General features: G+C 43.1%; 1 protein-coding gene across 2 annotated transcripts; it reads right to left on the minus strand.

Annotated features, from left to right (window-relative positions):
• Positions 1 to 7,209: 7,209 nt before the first annotated feature.
• Positions 7,210 to 26,684, minus strand: LOC133139625 (stathmin-3-like). 2 transcript variants are annotated; one of them, XM_061259218.1, is made up of 5 exons: positions 26,472 to 26,684; positions 12,725 to 12,820; positions 11,265 to 11,443; positions 8,278 to 8,469; positions 7,210 to 7,313 (listed from the first exon to the last, which is right to left on the minus strand). In XM_061259218.1, the coding sequence occupies exons 1-5, from the start codon at positions 26,488 to 26,490 to the stop codon at positions 7,254 to 7,256; spliced, it is 546 nt and encodes a 181-aa protein (XP_061115202.1). In that variant the 5' UTR covers positions 26,491 to 26,684; the 3' UTR covers positions 7,210 to 7,253. The 2 variants fall into 2 exon arrangements, with proteins under 2 accessions (XP_061115202.1, XP_061115203.1); XM_061259219.1 differs by lacking the exon at positions 26,472 to 26,684 and adding an exon at positions 22,603 to 22,716 and having other exon boundaries at positions 7,216 to 7,313.
• Positions 26,685 to 27,479: the final 795 nt, after the last annotated feature.

A 27,479-nucleotide genomic window follows, 5' to 3' on the forward strand; every position in this document is an offset into this window, starting at 1 on the left:
CCACTTTATAGCAGTATTTATAATGTTCAATATCAGTGGCAATATTGTCAAGTCACGATTTTAAGCACAAGAAAATTCATTCTAGTTTCCCATAGTCATGATATAAACCGTGTAGTGCTCAAGAGGACAATGCATGCAGATTGGCAAATTGTATATGCAGTGTTGCAGTGTGTATGCACACACTGTACATTCATATGTTAGTACAGTGTACTGACATTGGTGTTACGGTCCTGGAATATAAAGTGAGATCTTTGTTTTAACGCCGGTCTTGCACTCTAAGTTTAGACCACAGCTGTGTTTCCAGTATGATCCACACTGCCGGTTACTGTATCACGACAAACCACATCTGCTTGGACTAAATAAAGCTACTGGACTTTCTCACTCCATATACCTGTCTTTTATTCTTATTCTGTTCTGTTTTTGTTTGTGACACCATGCCCTCCATAATGTTTGGGACAAAGACCCATCATGTATTTATTTGTTGTGCAAATGAAAGTAGTCATGTTTAGTATTTTGTTGCTTATCCTTTGCATGCAATGACTGGACAGCACTAGTTGCTGGGTGTCTTCTCTGGTGATGCTCTGCCAGGCCTGTATTGCAGCCATCTTTAACTCATGCTTGTTTCAGGGGCTAGGTTTTCTCTTCAGCATATGAAAGGCATACTCAATCAGGTTCAGATCGGGTGACTGACTTGGCCACTCCAGAATTGACCTGTCTTTTTGCTTCGAAGAACTCCTTTGTTGCTTTAGCTATATGTTTGAGATCATTGTCATTGGGATAACTGGCTGTGGAATGAACTGCCAGCCGATGAGTTGAGGCATTCACTTTAACTTGAGCAGATACGATGTGTCTATACACTTAAGAGTTCATTTTTCTACTACCATCAGCAGATATATCATTAATGAAGATAAGTGATCCAGAACCTTCTTCAGCCATACATGCCCAGGCCATAACAAACCACTGTGTTTCACAAATGAGGTGGTATGCTTTGGACAGTTCCTTCTCTCCTCCATACTTTGCTCTTGCCATCACTCTGATATTAGTTCATCTTCATCTCATCTGTCCACAAGACCTTTGTCCACAACTGCTGTTGCTCTGTTAAGTACTTCTTGGCAAACTGTAACCTGGCCATCCTATTTTTTTTGCAGCTAACCAATGGTTTGCATCTTGCAGTGTAGCCTCTGTATTTCTGTTCACAAAGTGATCTGGCTGACAGGTGTTTGGGGATTTTTCTTTATTAGGAAGAGAATTGTCCTGTCATCAGCTGTAGAGGGAGCGGGAAACCCCCTCTGCATCAACCAAAAAAATGGCCAAATATTGTACATAATACAAACCTAAAACTACACAAATGTTCTGTGTTCATTTAGTGTTATAACAGATTGGTACATATAAGTCCAGTAGGATATTTGTATTTGTATAAATTAATTCACGCATTCAAATTTTACAATATGCAGCTCAATGCTATCCAGTGTATTGTTTTAGAGTTGACTTATTTGTATCAATTTCACTGTAATTATTTCTTTATTGGATGTATTTAGTCATTTATCATTTAGAAGTATACACGTTTAACTATGTTTTATCCGTCAGCTGAATGGTTTCGAGATTTGCAGTGAATTGTTAATGTTCTATCATATCGCTCTTGTCCTGTCTGTTCATATTACAGTATTGCAGAGTCTTGGTCCTCTGAGTAAGGTAAATAAAGTGAGAAAATACGTAGCATTCATTTAAAAGCCATACTGAGAGTTGTCAATCAAAGTACAAAAACGTAATCAGTTAAGAATCAGGGGTTAGTTGGCGCAGAATTGTTGTGCTGTGGGTGCAGGCATACAAATTACGGCTTTCATTTTTAGCTGATTTCCAAATATGTAGTCCTATGTGCATGGCCAAGCCAGTAAACCGCATGTGAAGTCTGCAGCTTAGTGGCTGCTGTGATTAACCACAGTCGGTTTGCAAGCATTGGCAGCACAACTAATCTCAAAATAAAGTTATAAATGATATTGTGTATTGTAGCCTACAGCACTGTTTTAGGTTTTTATCTTTTGCATATTATTCCCCCCCATTCATATACTGTGGCTTCATAAAGTATTCAGAACCCCTTCATTTTTTGCACACTTTATTTTGTCGTAGATTTCATTTTCAAAGGATGAAATTGCGATTTGTGCCCATCAACCTATACTCATTAACCCATAATTGCAAAGTGAAAACATGTTTTTAGAATTCTTATCAAATGTATTAAAAAACTGAAATCTCTCATTTACATAGTAAGTACAATTTCGTTGGGTTGCTTATTTTGTAAACATTCAAAGGGTTGGAACGCCATCTAGCGGTGCTATACAGCTCTGTTTCGCTGTGGAACAAAATCATTCCAATACAGCCTAACAAAATGGTTTTCGAGAAATATGAGATATATTATTATTATATTATTATATTTCTGACTATTAAAAAGCTGTGTCTCATAGATCTGCTTTTAAAATCCAAAGAATTGACAAAGCTTGTCATATCTGATCAACATCTGCCTGTCCAATAAATCCTGCCTGGGCTGCAATAACTGTAGTGATGGTTTTACTGCCCTATCTACAATGCTTTTTATTTTGTCTGCGCTGACAAAAAAATGATCCAGTGCCGTGGCAGCGGTACAGCGACTACGCTACTGTGAGCCGGTCCAGCAGGTTCCATGTTCAAGACAGCGTTATGCATAAAGACGATATATGTGCTAAACCTATTGCAAATTACTGATATAGAAGACGACGTTAAAGGCTAATCTCTGTAAATATATCTGTAAAGATATGTGAAATTTTGAGTTTTAATGGTGCAGTCGGGCAATTTTCTTCAATCAGATAAAGTACGACTAAACTACCATGATTAATCTGTATCTAGGCTAACAGAGCATGAGATAGGCCTATGCAATGAAAATTAAATTCGGCGGCTCATATCGTCTTTATGTCCACTAAATTAACATTTTTTTAAATTAACCTGAGATGGGTGGACCAAAAGACTGCCAGTCCCGACGCCAACTTACATCAACGTGAGACCTGCAGGATGGGCCAGGCTACTGCCCAGGTCCCCAAAGCCTCTGTGGAGGCAGCTGTCAGAGGAAATGCGGAGCTACACAGAGGGACGTCCCTTCCGGGCTCCAAGTGAGAACAGGGCAGATGCAAACAGACAGCTCGCAGCTGGTGCCGCTGTACGGGGCAACTTTTCTATCGCAACAGACCCACCAGTGGGAAGAAAGGTCGCTTACAGCCGCGCCGTGGGGAAACGGCGTCGGTTGAACCTCTCTTGATCGCGGTATGTGCGCACCAGATCCAGCGTCTTTCTTGTTTAGCAAAATTGCAGTTTGCCGTTGAGAAGACAGGATTCTATATCCCTCTACATTCTGTTCTGGGCGACCATAGCCACAAGCTAGCCTGAGGTATTGACAGTTCTTTAAAATTTCAAGAGGAGCCGAAACATTTTAGGGTTTTAAAATGAGGATTTACCATTGAGGAGTTAAGCAGTTCTCCCTTTATTCAGTTGCAAAAACAGAATTTTCGGTGAAAAAGAGAAATCAAGATCAGATTTGGTATCTTGCTAAATTTTAAGGATTGCGTTCTGTACGATTGCGTCTGCAATGGCAGTGTCTCCATTGACCCCTTGCCCGGGGATGCAAGCTGTCATCCACGGCTCTGCCACCAGGGGACACTAGCACCTCACCGGTTATTTCTTCAAACATGTTAGTGCGAATTGGTTTATTTTATTATGTAGGTTTACATACACTTCATGATGCCCCACTTAGATCCTCAACAAAATACTTTGTCACTGTCCCCGCCAGAAATTGTAAATAGGGGAGAATGCATTAGTGGCTAGAGCTCCAGTTTTATGGATTGTTGTTTATTAAATCACATGTATAATTATAATTATAATAATAATACTATTTATTATTATTATTATTATTATTATTATTATTATTATTATTGTTTAATACATATAAATATTTAAGTGTGATTTAAAATGAATGATGAGAATAATTGTGAGGTACGTTTCTGAAAAGTGTCTGTTGGTATCTAATCATCAATGCATGGTTCTCATTTGCAAGAGATTCAGTTTTCATTTGCTGGAAGTATAAAGTATTCTATTTTTGACATTTGGGGTATTTATGATGTATTTATGATGACCCCATTCAAGTATCCTTTCAAAATATCCCTAAAAGTTTCTACGTAATTACAGTTGGATTTTTGGATCTTTGTGTTATTAAGGCATTATTGGTGTTTGATTAACTTTATTCATTGTTTTCTTCATGATCATTTTTGTTCACAGTAACATTGCCGTGTTGGTACTGAACTGCAGGTGAGATTTCCTAAAAGATCAATGCATCTGCAATGTAATCCCACGGGGGCGCTAACATTACATTAATGGCATTTGGCAGACGCTCTTATCCAGAGCGACGTACAGTTGATTAGACTAAGCAGGAGACAATCCTCCTGGAGCAATTTAGGGTTAAGGGCCTTGCTCAAGGGCCCAACGGCTTTGCGGATCTTATTGTGGCTACACCGGGATTAGAACCACCGACCTTGTGTGTCCCAGTCATTTACCTTAACCACTATGCTACAGGCCGCCCCAATCAGAATAGCCAACAAAATACGATACGTCGTTTTCAGTCCAGCGTCGGTGGTGTTTTCAGTGAGCGTTGTTATTTCTATGGGGAGTTACTAAGGGCCGCGTGGCAGGGTTCAGCAGACAGCGGGGAATCACATGCAGCGCTCCAGGTTTCTTAAGGCGACGCCTGAGCACAACGCAAGAAAACTAGCGCACACACTGACAGAGGAGGAGAACCCTTGTGAGGACTCCAGTTATAGGGTCTTATACTTCATGGGCGCAATATTGAGAGAGCTGTCGCTATGTGAATAACCCTGCCTCTGCCTTTCTTAGTAATGTTCGTATGTGGTCTAAATCTTACCCCTAGATGCAAAGCCTGCCTGCCACACTCATTACTCACTGAAGCAAAGCTGTGTATGTATGGAAACTTTTACCAGGGGGTCATTATCTGGCCAGGTTGTGCATTGTCAAAAAAACACCATTAGGAAGAACAGTACTATTGAGACGGTGTTAAACACAGAGCTATAATATATTCTAATGAGTGACATTCATTTTATGTGAAGGGTTTTCCATAAGAACTACTTTCAGCCTTCATAAGGACTATATAACACCTTTATGAGCATTACATAGAACATTCATGAACAGTTATGTATTCCATTCAACATGCATATGCGGAGGATAGTAATGTATTACATGACTACGGCACTGTTCTTACTGTATGCAATATTGTTATGAAACTGACTTGGAATGTTCGATAAGGATGGTCGCATAGTGCACCAAAAGACAGTCTGTGTGCTTTGACAAGTTAATATTTGTGTAAAATATAAGGTATCATTTATGCAGTTAAAGAGGGTGATGTTGAATTAAAATGTATTAATCCATACTTTAATGTTATGTTGCTATGGGATACTCAGCACTTGCTATTGTTTTCAGTGCCTGTCACTAAAGTGAATTTCATTTATTTTGAAGTTCCTGTCCAAATGTAGAAGATAATCAACCTCTATTTGAGCTATGAATGCTCAGTGACCATTACAGAATGGTTTAAAGCAATAGGGCAATTCATTTGCTGAGCATGTCTTAAAAATCAGTTGGCTGGGAGCTTCCCAGAATTGAACTTGGCCTCTGCATAACTAAAGCTGCATAACCTCTTTTCCTGATTACTAAGACTTTGAGTGATAAGAGCCAGTAATAAACAGTCAATAAGCTGTGCAGTTACAACATAAAAATTTGTTTGGGGAAATAAAGTAATCATAAGCATACTGGAATTTGTCCGGTGGGATTTAACGGCCCTTGTTGTAAGTGATGTAGAACAGGCTTTCAATAAATGGCAATAATGTCTTAAATGAATCACTTAACCCTCTTGAAAAAGTGTCCCTAAATGCATTATGATTTCTCTGTGTTGTTCTACACCACTTTCAGAACACGAATAGGCTGGAATGAGTGAGAATACCTAAGAAGGCAGAGGAAACAGGATGACCTTTTTTTGTTGCTTCTGGGAATTTATCGAAAGTTTGCAAGAAAGCTTGTCTCAACCAAAGAGTTTGGTTTCACCAGGAAGTTTCAGGTCGGTGGCAGTTAAACGGTGGTGCGCGTTGCAGCCGGGGAAAAAGCATTCTGCACCGATCACATTACAGGATGTAGCAGAGCTTATGGCCTCCTGGGGCGATACAGGAGTCAAAATAGTGTGAATAGCTGTCAGCACTGTAGCCTACGCGACGTTGCGTTTCCGAATGGGCGCCAAAAACAGTAGAACACAGTACCCTGCGAATGGTACCGGCCATCTGAAAGACGTGAGACGTACACTTTAGCTTTCAAACAGTAATCCATACATTTATTAAAAGGTATTTACAGGAGTCACGTTAACGAGCTTCGAGTCAGAGTTCCACTTCAAGCAAACACTCTTGTACAGATTCACATCTTGCAGGTTTTTTTTGCTCCTACGTTATACTACCTTTACTGCAGTAATAAGACAAATAAAAACTGGCCCACGCACACAAATACATACATAATAATTGGAACAGACAGCTACAATTATACTAAATGGCAGGGCTTCTTTAACAATGGGATTTGAAAGCTAGTGTAGGTGGTATAGTTATTGTCTGTGTCGTTGTGCTTCGGTCTACAATAAGTGGCTAATAAGAACGTCTTTGAATACTTCATTCTAAATCTTGCATTCAAGTTTTGGCTTAAAGATTTGGCCACTAATCACAATTGGCCTTAGCCTGACAATAATGTTCTGGTAATGTTCTTTTGATGAAGCACTTTGAAAAGCCCTAAAGCATATCTTTCCCATAAAAACAGTACTGACAAGTGTACACTTGCATATCAATATACAGTCCATCACACGGTTTGATTAACGCAGGAGTAATTTTTGCATTTGAAGCAATATATCCGTTTTCATGTTTGAAATTGTGGTTGAAGATCCAGTAATCAAAACAATGGAAACCTAAATGAGGAAAGACTCAGACATTATCAGAGCACAGAGAACCTTGAGAAAGTTCAGATCAGTATAGTGAATGGTGAATGACAGTAGGTGCGATAATCTACCCATACCCTAAGGCATGAGAAATGAGCCTAGTAAATGCAGAATGACGTATGCATGGCGTTGGATACAGAAAGTAAAAAAAAAAGGTGCTTCCGACACAGGTATCTCTCCCGGAAAATTGTAGAAAATGTCTTCAACCGGAAAGATCCGCCTGCAGCTCCTTGTTCCTGCGGACCTCAGCGGCGTGTCTCTCCTGTTGAAAAAAGGAGGGGGGGACGGCGGCAGGAGACGTATCAAGTTTAAACGTGAAATTCTAACAACAGTTACCTCATCAGAAGTTACCATTATCTAAAAGAATAAAACTGCAACATATTAAAACCACAAGATGGCGATGCTTGGTTGTTAAAAAGACTGTCCAAGGACAGCACTTTAGATTCTTATCTGCCTCTTACTTGCAAAGCAGGGCAATAAAATAGCAGGCTCCCTCATGCCATTTTAACGGCTTACATGACTGATTGAGTCACAGACCGACACAATAAAAGGAATGTTCCAACAATCCGCAATACCATTTCTCTATGTGAAAATATCACATTCCAATATAAGAACAAAAATATAAAAATTCAGAAGTTGCATGGATAAACTTTTTTTTTTTAGTTTGTTTTGCAAATTATTCAGTGCCGACACGTTTATGGAACCAAATATCCCACCTGGTTATGAAGCTGCGACTGTTTTCTGACTAACGTTGAAGTTAGTACTTAACTTCATACTAAGCATATGCTGTCTTAAACTACTTGTTGTTGTTGCGTAAATGCAATGCAAGGTCAATACGTAACTAGTTTAAAACATGGTGATCTTGTATAGGGTTTCCTATGCTTTCCAACAAGGAACTTCACTGTACTTAATATGAAATAGAGCACTTCACTGTACTTAATATGAAATGGAGCTCTTCACCGTACTTAATATGGAATGGAGCTCTTCACCGTACTTAATATGGAATGGAGCTCTTCACCGTACTTAATATGGAATGGAGCTCTTCGCTGTACTTAATATAAAATAGAGCTCTTCACTGTTGGCCGTAAATAAAGCTATTGACTGTAAATGATATAAAATAGTACAATGCATTGTAATTCTTTGGAAGTTGGGTGGTTCATGGTAATTGGCAGCGGGGTGGGATTGCACAGGGCAGTGCAGGGTGCGGAGCGGGGCGGGGGCCTTGCCTTCTCGCGCAGCCTCAGCTTGAGTGCATTAAGGTGGGCCTCGCGGTTCTCCTTGCTGGTCTCCATCTTGTAGTTGAGCTTCTCCTCTGCCATTTTGCTGAAGTTGTTGTTCTCCTCCAGGGCCTTGTGCAGCACTTCCCTCTCATGGTCCCGCTTCTCAGACAGCTGCTTCAAGATTTGGGCCTCCTGGAGCTGTACACACACATACACACACACACACAGACCCACGCACGCACGCACACACACACAGACACACACACACACACTCATATTTAATATAAGTTGTATCGGAGGTTTCCCATGCCTGTGGGAGCTTCAGCCTTTAATCTGCATCCAGCAACATAGACCCAGTGAATACGTCTACCTTATCCAGGTGCAAGTCAGAAAAGTGACAGATTCATCCAAATCATATAGACTAATTCATGCTGAAGAGAATGTTCAGGGTAGCAGGTTTGAAATGTCGCCATTACAAATGTAATTTGTGCATTATAAATTTTTTATAGGTTGCCCTCTATTTGGGCCCATTCTTTTCATTAGTCAATCGGTTCACCAAATTTAATCTCTTTTTGTAAAAAGCCAGACCCACATGGCTTCCTACATGGACATTTGTAAGTGTAGCTTGACTTTGTTTACATAACTTTTAAAGATATTTGTGAGTAGATGTTAACCTGCAAAGTTTAATGGAAATAGGTCAAACTTAATCGCAGGAGATGTCTTTTTTTAGTGTTTTTGAGTTTATTCATAATGGTGTAAAGTCTACCCATCGCACCTTTTTGGTCAAAATAGTTGCAGGAGTTAAACTGAAAAAAGTCATATTTTCAATTCAGTGCTATAGTACGACCAATGTATGTTCAGACTGCGTCAAATCCGCTTCGGGTTGGTTTTACCGATTTGCGTTGGTCGCTGTGGTAAGGACGTGGGCGTGATTACGTACTCAGGTGGCACATTTTTCCAGTAGGGAACCGAGACAGCAGGCTGTAGACTGAGACATGGAGATGCCCTTCACACCGTAACAGTGCTTAGTCATGGTGCAGAAGTGCTCCGTTGCACCAGACAGCGTGAGTGATAGAGGGGGGAGATCTTCAGCCGCGTTTCGTACCGCGGTCACGGCCGTGCCCTGGGCGTGACGCCCGTGTCGTGTGTCACACTGCGGGTGACGTAAGGGATCGGTGATCCGCTGTGAGCAGCCAGAGCGGTCACTCTGACACGCCTCTCCTGAAACCCAATTTCAATCGCCACCTAGGGAAGTGGTTTAAGGCACTTTCCGTGTGTGACTTAAACCACTTGAGGCTTGAGAAAATCAATCTGATCTTAATCTGGATATAGCAAAATTTGGAATTGGGCTGCCCGTCTGAACATAGCCCATGTTTAACAAAAAATACTTCTCAGAAGTTTAATAATATGATATTATTAGAACCCTATTAGAAATGCGGGTTCCAGCAGATTTGCTAATAATAATAATAATAATGATAATAATAATAATAATAATAATAATAGTAATACAAATGATAATTTCATTGCAGTCCATCTCCCCAACATAGTCCCTATAAATTCTGTGACATCTGAATGTCTTCAATTCTCCCAGTAATGTCTCATGAGATGGCCTTGTTTGTCCTACCTAAGGCAATGCATTCTCATGAGCATGTACAAATACAAATACTGGTCTGGTTATATATATTTTTTGTTTGCACTTATTTCCCTGGTGCAGAAGATAACTGAAGATAAATGTTATTCAACAGCTCATTAAAAAAAATGGACCACATTCCTGGAGTGGTACCTACTGACCCCCCCACCCTTGGGTAATGAGTGGTGATGTGCTCCTGGTTTTTACTGTAGGTTGTTAATATTCAGAGAGGTAGAGGAAAGTGTGTCCCCACAGTGGGGGTGGGGGGGGGTCTTCAGTGTATTCCTTACCGGCAAAATATGCCCGAGCAAACACTTTGACTTCATACAAGCCAGCAGTAAGTGCCTTCCACCATCTCAATACACTCTTCAGGTGCTCTTTCTTGTGTTGTCTTAAGGGATCTACAAAGGACATCCAACTAATAGACAAGTGTAATTCATCACCCCACTACAGTCAGTCCTTGGAATCTATCCGATAAATTATCAGTGCTATAATCAGGGAGGCCCTTAAAGCCTCTTAATCTTCTTTCGGCATTAACATCCCTCCCTTTTTCCTTATCTTTCCTACATTTTTCCATCTCCTCATACTATTTTATTTCCCAATCATCTACATTGTTTTCCTCATCTTTTTGCTTTAACCAGGCATTATGCTCCTCCCCTGTAGGAGCAAGCCCACACTTCTCAACCAAGAATGTTATTATCCATTCATGTTACGCATGGCCTCAGTCAGACCTTTAGCCTTGCTCTCTAGAACCCTAAATCTAAGTCCTCCGACTTCAGACTCCTCTGCTGACAATTAGGGCTGCTCATTAGCTCTGAACCACATATTTTTCCTCTTACGGGCGTGCTTACTCCCACCCCACTGGTGTGTGCGTGGGGTTAACAATGCATTCCTGCCTAACCCATCTTCTGTCAATCTCTCATCAGGCGGGCCCAAGGCCGGGTCCTCGACACTGTCCAGATGGACTCTTCTTATCTCACCATTTAGACGCTATCGCTAGAATAGGCCTATTGCCACTATCTATGATGTGCGAGAAGCCATCTGGTCTGTGAGGAAACTGTAGTGTCAAGGACTTCCTCAGTCCAAAGGGTGGTAGGATCGGAACACAGCAGCTCTGACAGAGTATATTTTGCAATGGTAGCGTACATTGTATAACTGTAAATGTACATCTCATTAACCCTGCGCATTTTAATGTGTAGGCTTGTCCTCTGATTATTTAATCAGCTCTATAAATGCATGAAATGTCAGCTGTGAGACCAGCCTGTGGTTCACCGAACAGCGTCTGTCCGTGTTGTAGAGAAAGCAGAAGCTGTGGTGTCTCGTGGGGACGCCACTCTGTATCTGTTTCTCGTTCCCCCCTTACCTTCCTCCGGTCCTCCGCCGCCTCCAGCCTCTTCTGGAGGTCGTCCAGGGACATGTCCTTCTTCCTGGGGGGCGAAGACAGCGGCAGGGGGCGGTCGGGGGACAGGTCGCCGGGGGCTTTGAGAATCACCTCGAAGGACTGTCCCGAGAGCCGCTTGTTGATGGGTTTCACCTCCATGTCTGTTGAGGAGGGTGAGGGAGGGGGAGGGGTGAGACAAAAATAGAGATTAACCACCCCCTGCCCCTTACAGCTGAAGCACTAAGACCAGCCACGCAGACATTCATCACTGCACTTGTTCCAGTGCGGCAGTGCGCTGTGTTGGTGGAGGGGCTGCAGGTTCAAATCCCCAGGCAAGATACTGTTGGTGTATCCTTGAGAAAGGCAGCGTGACTTTACCTCAATTGCTTCCATAAATATCCAGCCCGGTGTGAAGGGATAGTGGTGCTGTGCGATTCGCTCTCGATAAAATCGTCCGCCTCAGCAAATAAAAGCCCTTTAGTGTGATGTTACGCGGTGTTTATGTTACATTTTCTGCACACCCTGTTTGTGGTCTTGTTATTTATCATTAAAACCGCACAACGGCTGTAAAAGATTGTAAATTTGCGAAAGGGAGCTGCAGACAGTTCTTCAGGGTGAGCTCGGTTAGCAGTACGAGGGGGCATAAAGAGAAATTGGCAAAGGAAACATTTCACACAGATATTACAAGTATTTTTTCACACAGAGAGTGGTCACTGGAATAGCCAGGACATGTAGTGGAGGCAGAAACACCGTAAAAATAAAAATATGAGTGGTGATTTTCAGAGATTAAACATTAGGCCTCTCAGTGTCATTTTTAAAGCAAACACACCACTGTTTACTCCTCTAAACCTTTTCATTGTATCTATGTCTGGGAGGCAATCAAGTTAATGAACATTTAAAGGTTGGTCAACTTCTTGATGAGTAAAAATTGAGAAGTACATGTGATTTTAGCCACATGGCAGTTATTATGCCTTAAATCTGCTGTTTTCTGAGATGGACACACTAATACAAATTGAGTCAGAATCTGTGCATATACAGTGAGCTCCATAATGTTTGGGACAAAGATATATTTTTCTTGCTATGCCACACCAGGCTCTGTGCTCCACAATTTTCTCAGCTTTTATTAAAGCTTATTTTTTGGACATTTTGGTTTCACCATGTAGAAATAATGGCAGTTTTATACATAGTCCCCCATTCCAGGGCACCATGCACAGGTGATTCTGATTAGTCAAGTGTATTCAATCACTTCCTGAGCACAGGTTATAGAGAGCTTTCAGTATTTAGTCTTGATTCTAGGTTTTGGAATGGCTATGGAGTTATTATTGGTGTTTGGATGGCCCTGAAGTGTAACAGCAGGCGCCACATAAACAGGGCCGATTTGGTCACTCATTGCACTGAGGTTGAACCCTAGCCCCACATAACTAAGGTGCTGCGATACTGACCTCCATACTGGTAGGTGCTGTTGGGATGGGGCTGAGCGGTGAAGCAGGAACAGATCAGCGACAGCATGGACATCTCCTTCATCTTCTCCTTGTAGGCTGAAACAGAGAAGACAGGCCCTGAGGATGACGAAGGGCTGATAGACGCTCGACCCACAGCCCTACGGGCACACAGGAGCTTGGAATGTCGAGAGGGAAAGATAGCGACAACCCTGGAGAAAAATACGAAATGTCCGCACAGATTTCACACAGCGGTCGCTGTGTCCGCACAGATTTCACATAGTGGTCGCTGTGTGGCATAGCTTGCCGGGACATGTAGTGGAGGCAGAAACACTGGGGGTTTCTTTTAGCAAACTAAGCAGTAGGTTGAGGCTAAATGTTCCCTCCATTATGTCATGTTAAAAGTATGTAGCCCAGAACAGTTTTATTTAGAACACTATTCAGTTACACTATGCAGTGTAACACTTTGGAAATGGCAGTTTTGTCATTTATTTAGCATTGTGGCTGTTAATACAACGTCTGTGTCTTAGCACCTGCAGTTTTCATTTTAATTCAGTCCCCTCACTCACCTATATGTACCATGTCCAAAGTAAATTCTATAGTAAGTAAGCACAGATCAGAATACAAGCTAAAATAACATAAAATTAAACGATGAAAACACCAAGTAAATACAGCAGCACAGTGGTGATGATGTATTGTGTTTGTACAGAAAAAACTATAGAGTACATAAACAAAACACGTCTATGGGTCACAGACTGGCAAGAAGTATATTGTATAAGTATAATGACGCAAAACATTAAAAGACATGAGAGCCTGTTTAGCCTTTGAACCGCAGCAAGCATGTTGAAGCAATGGTCACTTATTCAATGTCACCATGCATTATGTACAGCATTCATTTTCAATTGTAACCCACAATAACCCCAAGGAGATCCAATAACTTCCACATTATCATTTGTCAAGAGTGTATTAAATGTTCCACTTAAACTGCAAGAAATCAGTAATGATCCATTGACCAATAGGCCTTCAAGAAGGTGGACGCCAACATTTATGGAGAACTAGCTAAGCTAAGTAAACATCAACACGTTTAAAGTGCTCCTGACACTATTTCTATGCGCTATTTAAAAGCGCCATGCAACCCAAATAAGCTTTTCCATAAAAATGAACTAAGTCTCCTCTTGTCACATGGGAGTAGTCTCCATTTTGTGCGCTTAGGTAGTCTGTGTCTGAATATGCCTGTCACAGTTTGAAGATTAGCCACTAACAATTATGTTACTTTGAGCCAGATAATTGACACTGAACTGCCTGGTACGTGAGGGTACCAGATTAACTAAATTAACTGTGAGATTAATATGATAAAAATCCACTTTCATGTAGAAGATGTCCTTGAATATGGATGACACTGTCTGAATAAGGGAAAATTTTAAATGCAAAAAAACCTGCCCCTGGAAAGAAAACCCACTACTTCAGCTTGAGTCAGCTAAAACTATGTCAAATGATATCATTTTTGAAACTGAACCAAACACTGTTGTTTGGAAGGCAAAGAAATGTCTGTTATGGCCTCTTACGTGTTTCACTGCATGTTTGGCAAAACAAAACTGCCAAAACTAACCTCGTAGACAATATGGAACGACAATGACCTTTTAAATCCAATGCTCCAATCTCCCCCTAATTGATAGAGAAATCACTGGGCTCCAGCATCTTAGGATAAGTTTCTCATATATATTAATGCTTTCTTTGGTGCTGACCTTTATAATATATCCCATTGCAATGAATCATTTGTCATATAAAGTGCAAAGTTTAAAGTGGAACAGATACATTGGAAAACCCATTTTTCACAAAAGATCATTATTGTTTTGTTAGGTGTTAATCTGCTTTCTGAAAAACAAACGGTTCAGCTGGCACCTCAAAACATTTGAAATACACATGAATTAAAATGTAAATGTTATATATTATATATATGTAATATATTCATCTTTTCCGGGATGTATATTCAAAATAGCCAGTGCCTGCGGAGAGAACTAATTACAGCCAGGGAAGTCTTCAGTCTTGCGTTTAATAAAAATCATTTTATCAGATGCACACACGCTGGGCCATTATCATTTTGCACGTCTTGGGACCGTTTTATACGCTCAAGGTGTCAGTCTTACACAAAGGAGACATAAAATGGCGGAGAACTGATAACGTCAGCCGTTAACGGTCCGTATTTGTCAGCCGTCTGTCGGGAAGAGCGCGTGAGATACGGATTCTACCCTCTGTTATTTATTTATTTTTTTACTACAGGTGATAAAATACAAGCTGTTTGGACATGACTTAGAGCAGGGCCTGCTCGTGAACTCCTTGTACCGGAAATGGAGTTTGACTGGCCTCCTACTCCTGGTGACACAGTGAATTATTATGACACCAGACTGCAGCTGAGACCTGGGTTGGGCAGCAGCGGGGGGTGTCTAGACACAGGTATTTATAAATAAATGCCTTTTGGTCCTGTGCTGATAAGAATTTTACCTCTTTGCAATGCCTCACCCTCCTGAGGAAAAGCAATATCCTTCTGCACGGTTCCTGGCCTTTAAATCTGTCGATATGATAATTAAAGGCGGAAGATTGAGGACGCGTGAGGTGGGGCGACGGGCAGTTCTGAAGAATTTCATTAAAAGGTAATTTAGATAAACTAGATGTGTGGAACTGAATCAAGGTCACCCGCAGAGTCAAGGCCTTATGCACCACAACAGCTGCATGGCCCTATAGACTGGAATGACTGAAGGGGCTGAATTTGATTTGGAATTACGGAAGTTTCATCCGATGCTTCAGTGAAGGAAACCACACGTCTGTAGGAGCGTACATTAACCGCATAACCCTGCTTTAGTTAATTACATTGCATTAATGGCATGTGGCAGACAGTCTTATCCAGAGCGACGTACAGTTGATTAGACTAAGCAGGAGACAATCCTCCCCTGGAGCAATGCAGGGTTAAGGGCCTTGCTGAAGTGGCTGGGGATCGAACCGCCGACCTGGCGTATCCCAGTCATGCACCTTAACCACTACACTACAGGGCGCCCTACACCACGTCCTTCAGAACTCGGCAAGCACGTGCATATAATCACAGGACGTATGTTTAATATTTCATCCCATTATTTGGTTCCTGTTTGATGAGTTTTGTCATTCCGTATGGAGGGGGTGGTATATGGAGAAGAGGGGCAGAGGGCGAGGAGCTGAACCCTGGGGAACCGGGGTAGACCGGCCGATCATCCCGCCTGAGAACACGTGACGAGTCAGGTGACCCACCGCGCCCGCGGGAGGCCCGCTCTCATCTTTACGTTCGTTTGCCGAAGCCCAACCCACAGCGAATATCAAGAGTACAACGACAAAGTCTGCATTTCCTTTAGCTTCCGCTCCTGTGCTGTGAGCTGTGTCAGTAGGGCTGCAGGTTGTATTTGAAAAAACCCTGGAAAAACACGGTAAAGGCAGTGAAGGTCACAGGCCAGTAGTTTATTTTCTCCGAGCCTCGTTAATGCTCTGCCACACCTGTTCCACCCTCTGTCCTGCTTCTAGCCTTTTAGCCTCTTGCAATATTAATTAGCACTTCCTGTTGAGGCGGATTGATTCTCTCAGACAGAATGTTCTCTTCACGTTGCCCTCATACGTCTGCTGATAGCACTGTGGTGTGCACATAAGTAGCTGTTGTTTGGGGGAATGGCAAACAATGAGGCCTAGCTGTGACTGGTTGTCCATTAAAAAATCTCGGTTGTCTTCTTGGCCACCAACCAGGCTGTTGATATGTCAGAAAAAAAACCCTATTGATTAATTGTTGTGCTGTGGGAAATATCTCCTTTCAGTTTCTATAGACCGGAGGATACTAGATTCATGACAGTGTCTAATGATTCCAAATGCATTGAGTGTGCCTAGTTCTAAAGGATGCCCATCTTCCTTCCAGAAAATAAAAGCTAGAAGAAATAACATTTTGTTTTCATAGCCACACTCACTGGACATTGGATCAGCCTACCATGTAAAACAAACTATGCCAACAATTACATCTGAAAATATTGGTTGTCCTTTAAGGCTGCACTCTACAGAACTAAAGATCAGTCAACACTCACAACTGCTCTCAAATAACTGGAAATATCAGACTACTTTAACCAGGTCTCATAATTATGTGACAGAAAATCACTATTTTCTGGCCATGATAGTGTGTAGTGGACATGCTATTATTTAACATACATGTTAAACTTCCCACATAACTGAGAAATCAAAACAGTTAAAGGCCTCCTATGATGTTTTACGCACAGCTATTATCTTTAGCATTCTTATAGGTAGCAGCATAGTTGGTAGTACTTTCATTAATCTTTTATTAAGCCTTTCAAAATGTCCGCCCCCCTTTTATCCCTTCATTTCGATTCTGAAGGCGCACAAGGCAGATTAAAAGAAACAGCCTATTCCAAATCTTAATGAGAGGTGAAAACGAAAGTCTTTTGATCACTACGCCTCCGTGAACACCATAACCTTTTAACGACCGATTTCATCTACAAATGGCTTGGGACAAAATGATTTAGTGACCTGCGAGAGCACCTTCCTGTTAACGTGGAATATTTAACGCTCTCTCTCTCTCTTACAGGTAAGTGAAAATTCATGACGTGTAGGCCTGCTGCTGTACCACACCTCATAAGTAACCTGAAAACCTGATGCCAGACCAGGAGCATGTTAACCCACTAAGACATGACTTTCTCTGCCTTTCTGAAGTGTAGTGTATTGTATGACCCCGCTGTGCTGCTGTTTAACTTGTCTTCAGAGTTTCCAGCATCCACGACACTATTGTGTGCAGACGTGGGTCAATTACATAGTTATTTTGGCCAAGAACCAGAAGGCAGGGGAAAGTATTTGATTCCAAAGCAATTGACTCAGGTCTGATTATGTGTCATTCATAAATGCCAGGTTTTTTTTTTTCTAGAAAGGTTCAACAGCTGAACCTTTTCTGAGTTGTGGGTCTAAATCCAGAGGGCTGACGTGTTTTTTAAAAACTTTCCTTTCATGCGCAGTTTGGCCATTTGGCATTTAAATGATAATGACAGGCAACACTTGTTATTGCCTATTTTCGGCATGTTAAATAAAAGGAGCGCACGAGTATCAGGATGACACAACCTTGTTGGAAAAAACCCTGTGTAATGATTACCATTTCAATAAAAGGACTGCTTCGTCTTCTTAAGGCAACATGACAGGGGCAGGTATCGTATGTATTCAGGTCTTCAAACTGCCTGTCCAAACAAAGGGTCAGATTCCCTGTGTTTGTGAATCCTCTCTGTGATTTGTTTCTTATTCTCCACAGTCACAGCTGTGTGAGTCTGCTATTGGCTCTTAGCTGAGATTGCAGTCACCCTGCGACGGCCACACTCTTCAAAGAATATCACTGATTACTCCGGCTATTGATACTACCCTCAAAAGGGATAGATCAGATGATGGCTTGCAATCAAAGTTTCCAAACAGAGCAGTGTCGGTTTTGACAGTCATAGCCATTGTCTCTGATCTGACCTGCGTTTAATTTTTCAGAGAGAGAATACCAAAGCAAACAGCTTCTTTTGGCCATCATTTCCATATTCATTTTATCCTAACAAAGCATTCATAAATATGTATATTCATAAGTATTATAAGGTGTTATAAAATTACATGAATTCTAATGTTCTAGTCTCTAATTCAGGTACATAAGGAAAAACTATATGCTAGCATGCAATTTTATGCCATTCTACTCCTAATGCTTTGTAGCCCCTCAGTCTATCTCTCAAAGCATTGCATATTGTTATCGCCAAGGACGATTCCCAAGATTCTCTCGCAGAGTATTATTGTCTATAAAAATAATTATACATTTATTGGGGAGAAATTCTTCTTTGGCCTTCATGATACATAGAAATTAGTTAATGGTATGGTCAGGTAAAAAGGGTTTTTGTTGTGATGAGGACAGATTCTGTGAGTGAGGGGCTTCCTCTGGTATCATGTGACTCGTCTTCATTATTACATTACATTAATGGCATTTGGCAGAGGCTCTTATCCAGAGCGACATACAGTTGATTAGACTAAACAGAAGACAATCCTCCCCTGGAGCAATGCAGGGTTAAGGGCCTTGCTCAAGGGTCCAACGGCTGTGTGGATCTTATTGTGGCTACACCGGGGATCAAACTGTCATGTACCGAAAGACCTGGGTCAGATATGTAATTGTTTTGGATTCGAATAATTTTCTCTGCTCGATTGATTTTGCCTGATGAAACTGAGCCGACCAAGAGCACCAGAAGATGGGGTTTGCACTCCTTGAGAGCCTTTTTAAGAAGTTCCAACACACCAGACGAGCTTAGTAAAGTGTAGAAAAGTATTTGAATACAAAGCAATTATGTATTTGACCCAGGTCTGCTCGAAAATGGGTTGGGAATGATGTGTGCGCATAGATTTTACCAGTGCAGGCCACAGACACAGCTGGCTAAAGAATATTCCAGAAGGAAGTTAAGGGGAGGCTGGCACATGTCTCATAAGAATCTCAGAACCGATGCTCCTTCCCCTTTAAATGTTTAGCCTCACCATGTCAGGAAAACACCAACTTCCCAATTACATTCCTGTCTTCTGCCACTTGGCTGGACTAAGAGAGCAGATTAAATCTATCCTTCTGAGCAGATCCTGAATTATTAACCCCCCCCAAACCCTCTTGCTCCCCTCAGGCTCATTAATTATTTAAAGGCTCTTATTCTGAAAAGTACCTCTGGGGTCTGGAGCTCAAAAACAATGGATGGAGGAAGTTTGGATGGAGTAAGACGGAGAGACGCACCTGCTTGTTTTGCAGCTAGCAGAAACACATCCAGATGCGCACAGAATTCTGGATCACTGATTAAAAGGAGGACTATTTATCTGGAATGTGTAGATGATCTTGATTCAGTATCTTTCTGTAACATTATGTTCCCCTATACTTCCAGCAGTCCCATAATTACAGTCAGGGTGGGCCAATAGGGGTGGGACTGCAGTGTTAGTGTGTACATATAACTGTTCCCCAATACACAGCCCTGTTTAGACACAAGGTGCAGGGGGTTACAGACACAAATACAAGTCAGAAATGGAAGAGACCACAATTAATGCTGAATCCATAGTGAGTCAGGCCTTTTTCCTCACCAAGACACGTTGATACCAAGATACAGTGATGCATTAAAATGCTTTAAAAAAAATTTTTATTGTATCGTTTCTCGTCCCTGGATCCTCATAATGTGCAGGGAATTAATCTGTGGTTGAGACCGCGTCTTGTTTATTGGCCCTTTCAAAATAGGAGGGGGGTTACAGAGAGTCTTCTGCATTGCAGCTGTGGGTAGAGGCCATGCAGTTATACAGTCACTGTGTATTCCAGCACTTCTGTAGTCTATGGTGCTGGCTGTCTATGGTGCTGATTCCAGCACTTCTCCAGTCTATGGTGCTGGCTGTCCATGGTGCTGATTCGAGCACTTCTGCAGCCTGTGGGGCTGATTCCAGCACTTCTACATTCTATGGTGCTGTCTGTCTATGGTGGTTATCCTATCACTTCTGCAGTCTATGGTACTGCCTGTCTATGGTGCTGATTGCAGCATATATGCTGTCTATGGTGTAGTTCTGCTACTGTCCATATTCTCAAATCACTTCAAATCAAATTAATTTGAGTTATTTTAGTATAGCATATTTTACAGAGTACTGTCACAAATATATTTTATAGTGGAACAGAAGGAGAATTGAACCCCCAAAAGCAAGCATTGGACTAAAACAAGTCCCTGGTGGAAGAATGGGTGACCTGCTGTAAAGAGAAGGGAGGGTGCATGTAACAGGAACGTCATTAGGGTTTCATCACAGCGAATAACCAAACGGCTTGATTCCTCAATCAGCAGACCGTCAATTTAAGCCTTGGAAACAAGCTATTGAAACATACCAAATAAGACAATGCAGCCATCCGGGGTCTAAACAGCAATCAATTTTTTGTATTATACCAACAAAGACGGTCTTAGTATGAAGCCATTTCATCTTATAGTTTTGTAGGATAGAGACAGGCCCTGCCGATCTCATCATCAGGGTTTATAGTCAATATGTTTATTTAATTGATTCATTTTGTCTTCTGAAGCATATCCAGATACAGTATGATTTTCACAAATCAGTTTTATTCTGATAATGGCAAACAGCATAAAATGTTGCTGTCCAATTAAATATTATGGATTCTCCATATTTTTCTCCATGTTATTATTTTTTGTCTCCAACAAATGTATCACTGCCAGCATGAAGTCTCCCTCAGTGGAGTATGACTGTATGTCTCCTTACAAAATGCAGGGGATCACAAAATGCACACAGACCTGAAAAGAGCAACAACAAATTGCTCTTCCCCAATCAAAATGTAAAGGCCGAAACATGACACTTGAAGAAGTGTAAGCCGCAGACAGGCGCTTTGCTTCATTAACATGTTTTTTTTGCTCCGTTCCTGGTTCTTAAGTCATAAAGCTGTGTGATATATGTGTGGCTATCTTCTTAGATTTCGCTCTCCAGTACTTCATGATTGAGTTCTACCACTGCTGTGGTCTGTTCACACAGATTCACTTATCTGAATCCATGCTCATTTTAATAATTATACAATGTATTTCAATTTTATTCTGATATTTAGTTTTAGGGAGGGAACCAAGATTGAAAAATGTGGCACCTCATTTTAGATGTTTGCAATCAAGTCATTGACACACCTCTATTTTTCCTACTATCTCTTTTTCCTACTCTGGATAATGAAATTGTCAGTTATTGTATCTTAGAATTCAAGCCAAATCAACAGCACAGCTGGTTATTTTCCATCAACACCACCTGTTCCACCTGCACATCAGAAAACAAGACATCATCTCACGCAGCACTAACAGAAACATGCCTAATTGTGCCTTGATTTTAATCTGCCGAGCTATTAGATCCGTATCAAATTATCCCCAAGCGGAAGCTAATGACGTAATCTAATTTGCGGCTTATTAAACGAGGACCTCCACGTGTCATTAGCGTAAAAGCCAACCTTAGCGTTCTCTTAGCGTCCCGGTCACCGCAATGCTGTCACTGCTTCCTGTTCGTGGTCAATAGGGGATACTCAGGGGCAAAAGCCGCTATGAGCACAAAGTGCTTCTCGCAGCTCCTCACTGTTTCTTTTGCGACGAGGTCAAACCTGAAAACGAACGGTGATCGCCTTCCAGCATTTTGATCGACATTGACGTACCACAAAATAACACAGCATGAGTAATTAAACAACTAAGCCAAAACTCCATATTTTTATTAAATGGCGCATGACGTTATGACGTTAAGCGATGGCTTAGCAAAGGCAACTTATGATTTTCGTTTGCACCATCCACACCAGGGCTGCCCAACCCAGTTTCTGGATATTTACTGTCATGCAGCTATTAATTTGAAACCGAATTTGCCACACCTGATTCTACACATTAGCAGCTCAAGGAGATCTATCGCTGTTGAATGTACTTTCTTAGGGTTGGAGTGAAAACCTTCAGGAGAGTTTCGATCTCCGGGAACAGGACTGGGCAGCCCTGACCGACACAAACTATCTGTGACTGGTGTGGTACAGCGACCGGCCATCCACCAACACCCGTTCGAAAGAGAAGGCAGGGGGGACAAAAGGAGAGATTTCTTTCCTTAATGGTGGAGTCTCACCCAGCTACCCCTCCGCCTGTGAACAGTGACACTGTGAGATCACCCTGGCCCAGTTCTGTCTCCATTCCCAGGTTCCTCAGCCCAAACGTTTGGCGGAAGCTTATTAATCCTCGCTCGGCGACCCATTCGCCCGCGTCAGCCGACAGAACTCACCGGGGACCAAGCGCTGACATCAGAGGAGGCCTCCTCCTCGAGGTGGGAGGGAGGATCTGTTCGCTTACCTCACATCCCGCCACCTCCGGGGCGACTGTCGGCATCGCAGAAATGAATAAAAACCCAATAAGGCCCGAGAGGAGTAATCCCATTTTCCTCTTTTCTCCATGCAGTCCCTTCCCTACCCCTCCGACATTCCCCCGGGTCCACCCCCCGATCCCACATACCCCTATCTCCCCCATCTCTCATCCCCCTCTTCCAACTCCCTCCTTCCAACTAATTGTGTTTCCTTTGCAGAACTGGGTCATATTTCACACACACACACATACACACACACAGACACGCAGGCACACACACACATAATGTATTTACAATTTTCTTTATCTCCCTCCCCCTCTTCCTCTATTTCTCTCTCCCCCAATGCTATCCCATCACTCTATCTCTACTCCCTTCTCTCTCCATCTCTCTCTGCGCAACCACCCTTCATCTCTTCTCCCTCTCTCATTCTTCCACTCTTTCTCTGCCTGTCTCTCTTATTCCCCTGCTTTCTCTCCACTCCCCTTCTCCTCTGTCTCCCCCCTCTATCTCTCTGTTTTGCTCTCTCCCTCCCCTGTCTGCATCCCTCCTCCCTCTCAGGCCCAAGAGGAACTGTTTAATGTTGCTATGATTTCATCATCTCTTCACTCTCTCCCTCTCTCTCCCCATCCCCCCCTCTCTCTCTCTCAACTCCCACAGGTTTTCCTTTTAGCTCACTTCTCCCCTCCTCTCCCTATCCCTCGTTCAAGCAGCAGACGGTCCTTTCCCCTGCGGAGACGTCCTCTCTTATGTGCCGATGTGTGACCCAGCAGAGCACCTCAGCTCTGCTCCCAGAGGGGCACGCAAGCGTACCGAGGGACTCTGTCGCCATTAGCAACCCAGCGCTCCGACGTTTTCAGCACGACAATTTTAGCAGCATTCCTGGGAAGTTGGGGGTAAATGTTCCCAGCATGCAAATGTCCCTTGATGTTATTTTGAATTTTGCTCAGAACATGGAACAGTTCTGAGACTGTGAACAAACATGGAAGATTCCCTGAGGTCGAATGGTTTTGTCGTAGCCGGGTGGGGCGAGGGCGTGGTTCCAGTTGCTAAGAGTATTCGTATTTGGCAAAACCTTCCCCCCCTACAGCAAGGCTTTGCCTTTTTGACCCTCACTTCTTCCAGAAAGCAATGCCAGAAGGTCAATGATATGCAAAGGGCAGCTCCCTCCATCCCCAGACACCAGGTCAATAAATACAACCAAATACATTCTCTCTCCTTCAAGGGTATTCAATTAGGAGCGTGCTTCAATGGTTCTTCTGCAAAATTGTGTGTATCTCTGGGAAGAATGTCTGTTTCTCCTTTTATTTTAAGTTCAGACCGCCTTGTCCTTTGTGCAAGTGACAGATGACATTACTGATGGCAGGCATTTTGAAAAAATAAATAAGCACCATCATGTTGACAGAATCATTGTTTCAAAGAAAAGACAGCAGCATATTCAGTCTGATATTTTTCATTTTGTTTGTAGGTTTTTAATACTGCACCCCCGTATCAGTGAGGTTCTTAGAGGAACAGCACTGGGCGTGGCCCACGTCTATTGTGCTTAAGTCATGTTCTCCTGACGTTTCCCTTTCATGTTTAAAGTTGTGTTTCTGGTGACATAAATATCGCAGAATGATTCACCGCGATTCCTGTCGGGAACATCTTTTACCGAGCGCTACCCGAGACTTGAAAATCCCAGAAACGCTCATCTTCACATTTGAGGCACACCTTCTACTTGGTGCTGATGAAGAGATCCCAGAATGCAGTGCTGAATGTTCAGTCACACCTCTGCCTGGTTCTTTCAGAGAAATGAAGATCCCATAATGCACTGCTCAGCCCTGACTCATCAGTGAATCCCTGGGGTGTGTGTGTGTGCGCGCGCGTGTGTGAGAGTGTGTCTGTATGTGTGTGTGTGTGTCTGTGTGTGCGTGTGTGCATCAGAACGGTACATTCTACTCCTACGCCACGTTTTTTTTTTTTCACACCCTGTTTAGAGGGATTCTCAGACAAAGGCAATCCTCAAATCCTGTTGCTTTGTGCGTGGAAGTCTGCTTTTCACACCGCTTTAAATATACCTCATCAGTTCCCTTCATTTTCATCTTTCCTTTTGTTTTTCTTCAGAAGGGTCTTTCTTCTTCTATTCAGTATTGCTGGTAAATTTGCATATTTCAATGACAATCAGAACATGACGAATAGTTGTGCAAGCAAGATTTTAAATAAATGTCCAAATCACATAATGCCATTTAATATATTCTAAGAAAATGTGCAATTTGACTGCTATATGTACCTTTGTGAAAAGGACAAATAGATAAAATAAGATAATATATTATAATAATGATATGACTTTATCATTTGGAGCATGTATTGTATTGTTTTACTCTGTGGGCAGGTCTTCATACCCCAGTAATGTTGTGACTGTGTTTCTCTGTAAGCGTGCCTGTCCTGGTCATCTGGGTGCGGGCGTGGCCCCAGCTGCCTGCTGTCTGGCTCAAAGGGTGGGGACGTTGGGCCTGTCTGTGCTGTCACCCATCCTCATCAGGCTAATTAAAGTACACCCGCCTGGCAGACTGCACTGGAGCCCCCCCCCCCCCCCCCCCCATTCCCTCTCTCTCTCTCTCTGTTTTTCTCTCTCTGTTTCTCTCTCTCTGTTTCTCTCTCTCTCTCTGTTTTCCCCTCTCTCTCTCTTTCTCCCTCTCCCTCTCTCTCTCTTCCTCTTTTTCTCTCTTTCTCCCTCTCTGTTCTCTCAGTTTTAAGGCTGCATTACAGGGGAGGCTTTTATATGAATATATTTCATCTTGTGTTTTGACCCCCCACCACCCACCCCCCCTCTCCAGCACACACCCCTCCCTCCGCCCCACCATACCAAACTCATTCACACACACCCGACTCTAATGTATACGGTACGAGACAGGCAGCGATATCGCTTGCTCTTCTCACTCTTTCATGCTCATTTTCTGTCCTTATATATCACTTTCCCCCTATTTCTCTCCTTTTCTGTCTCTCTCAAACACACACACACACACACACACACACACAGCAGAGAGAAGCAGGGCTCACAGCTGAACACAAGCAATTCCCCAGAGTCATCTCGTCTTTGCCGTGCTGTGCCAGGTAAGTTCCAGAACCATCTACAAGAATCCTGCTCCCAGTTCCTCTGCAAAATCAGAAACCCGCACGCTCTTCTCCTCAAGCCCAAAAACAACACCGCCACCTCCTTAACGACTGTCGCATTGGCAGCTTCCACGTGAAAACCGCCCCCGTTCATGGCTGAAAATCTGCACGGCCACACAGGGATTTCACCGGCGTTGCAGCCTTAGCAGAGAGCAGCAGCCTCATCGAAACGGAGGTTTTTACACCACGTTCCACCTTGACTGCGCTACGACAGCGTCTCTGTTACCTCAAGCAGGAAAAATGAACCCTTTTATGCAATGCGAGGGTTCTTTCAGAATCTCCAGTGACTATCTCCTTGCCATGAATAAATCATATCCTTGTTTGTATGCTTCATTCTACGGCATAATTATAAAAAGAGGAAGGAACTGAAATGTTTTATAATCAGACTAAATATTACTCTCAGGATTACCGCATATTAAATATGAAACAACAGATTTCTGAAAAGACGAACACGGTCAGATTGATCCTCAAGGAATACACCAGCTTAAAGGTACAAAAACCGCAACATCTATGATGCGCATATGCATGTAATGTTATCACAATAACAGAAATCAGATCATCGATATCACAATCTCAATCTGCAGCCAGAATCTAAATTGTCGTAGAAGTTGTGCTTTGCCTGCTGGACTTTTCGATTTTTCTCCCTCAGAGTGTGCAGCGTCTGCTACAGCAGAAAAATGGAGAATCTGTCTTTTATTCAGCCTCCTACCTGATACGGTGTTTGCCATGGCGACTGGCGGCACGGAACGGAGCCGGTTGGGAACGAGGCCGGGCGGAGGACGGGCGCGCAGCGGGAGGAACGGGGCCGGCGGCTGGGTGTGTTTCCGCGTCTCTGCGGTACGCTGCCTGGGAGCTGGGAAGCCTCGTGAACAATGAGGAGCCGGAGTGTGCGTTCAGCTCGATGCTGTGCAGTAACCTGCAGGAGACAGGGAGGGGAGGAGAGGAGAGGAGAGGAGAGGGGAGGGGAGAGGAGAGGAGAGGAGAGGAGAGGAGGAGAGGAGAGAGGAGGGGCCGGCTGGCTGGGGGAGGGGGGCAGGGAGCCGAGAGGCGAAAGCACAGGCGTACCCACACCCCCCTTCCCCTCTCCGAATATTAATTGACAAACCACAGCCCTCCCTGTCACCGCCATAACGTCACAGAGGTCCCGAGGCCTCTAAAGCCTGCGTGCGTTTGCTCAGTGCTCTGAAGGGCGCCGGGTCCGGGGGGGGGCACACCCTTTTCCGTGACCCTCCGGAAGGCGGCCGCTCTTTAAACAGGGGTTGCCGAGGCTACAGACCGCGACGCCTGCCGTGCTGGCGTCTCACGCCGCACTCGGTGTCGGGGTTAATTGCGTTTAAGGACCTGACACGCGCTGTCCCCAAGGCCGCCAGCCCAGCACGCTTCCCCAATTATAACGGCCATGAGAAGGCGACTGGGTGCTGCTGCTGTCAGGGAGGCTAGTGCTCGTAGACTAGAGGACTGCTGCAAACTGTGGTGTAGAGACGGGGGGAAAGCAGTGTGGGATGAGGAGAAGGCAGTGTGGGATTGTTAGAAGAGAGGAGGAAGGATGATGGTCTGTTAGAAGAGAGGAGTGCTATATTTATCAGACGGTATATGTATCAGGTGGTATATTTATCAGGTGGTATATTTATTAGGTGGTATATTTATCGGGTGGTATATTTATCAGGTGGTGTATTTATCGGGTGGTATATTTATTAGGTGGTATATTTATCAGGCG

The sequence above is a fragment of the Conger conger genome, chromosome 10 (genome assembly GCF_963514075.1).
Source record: "Conger conger chromosome 10, fConCon1.1, whole genome shotgun sequence".
NCBI classification, from domain to species: Eukaryota; Metazoa; Chordata; class Actinopteri; order Anguilliformes; family Congridae; genus Conger; species Conger conger.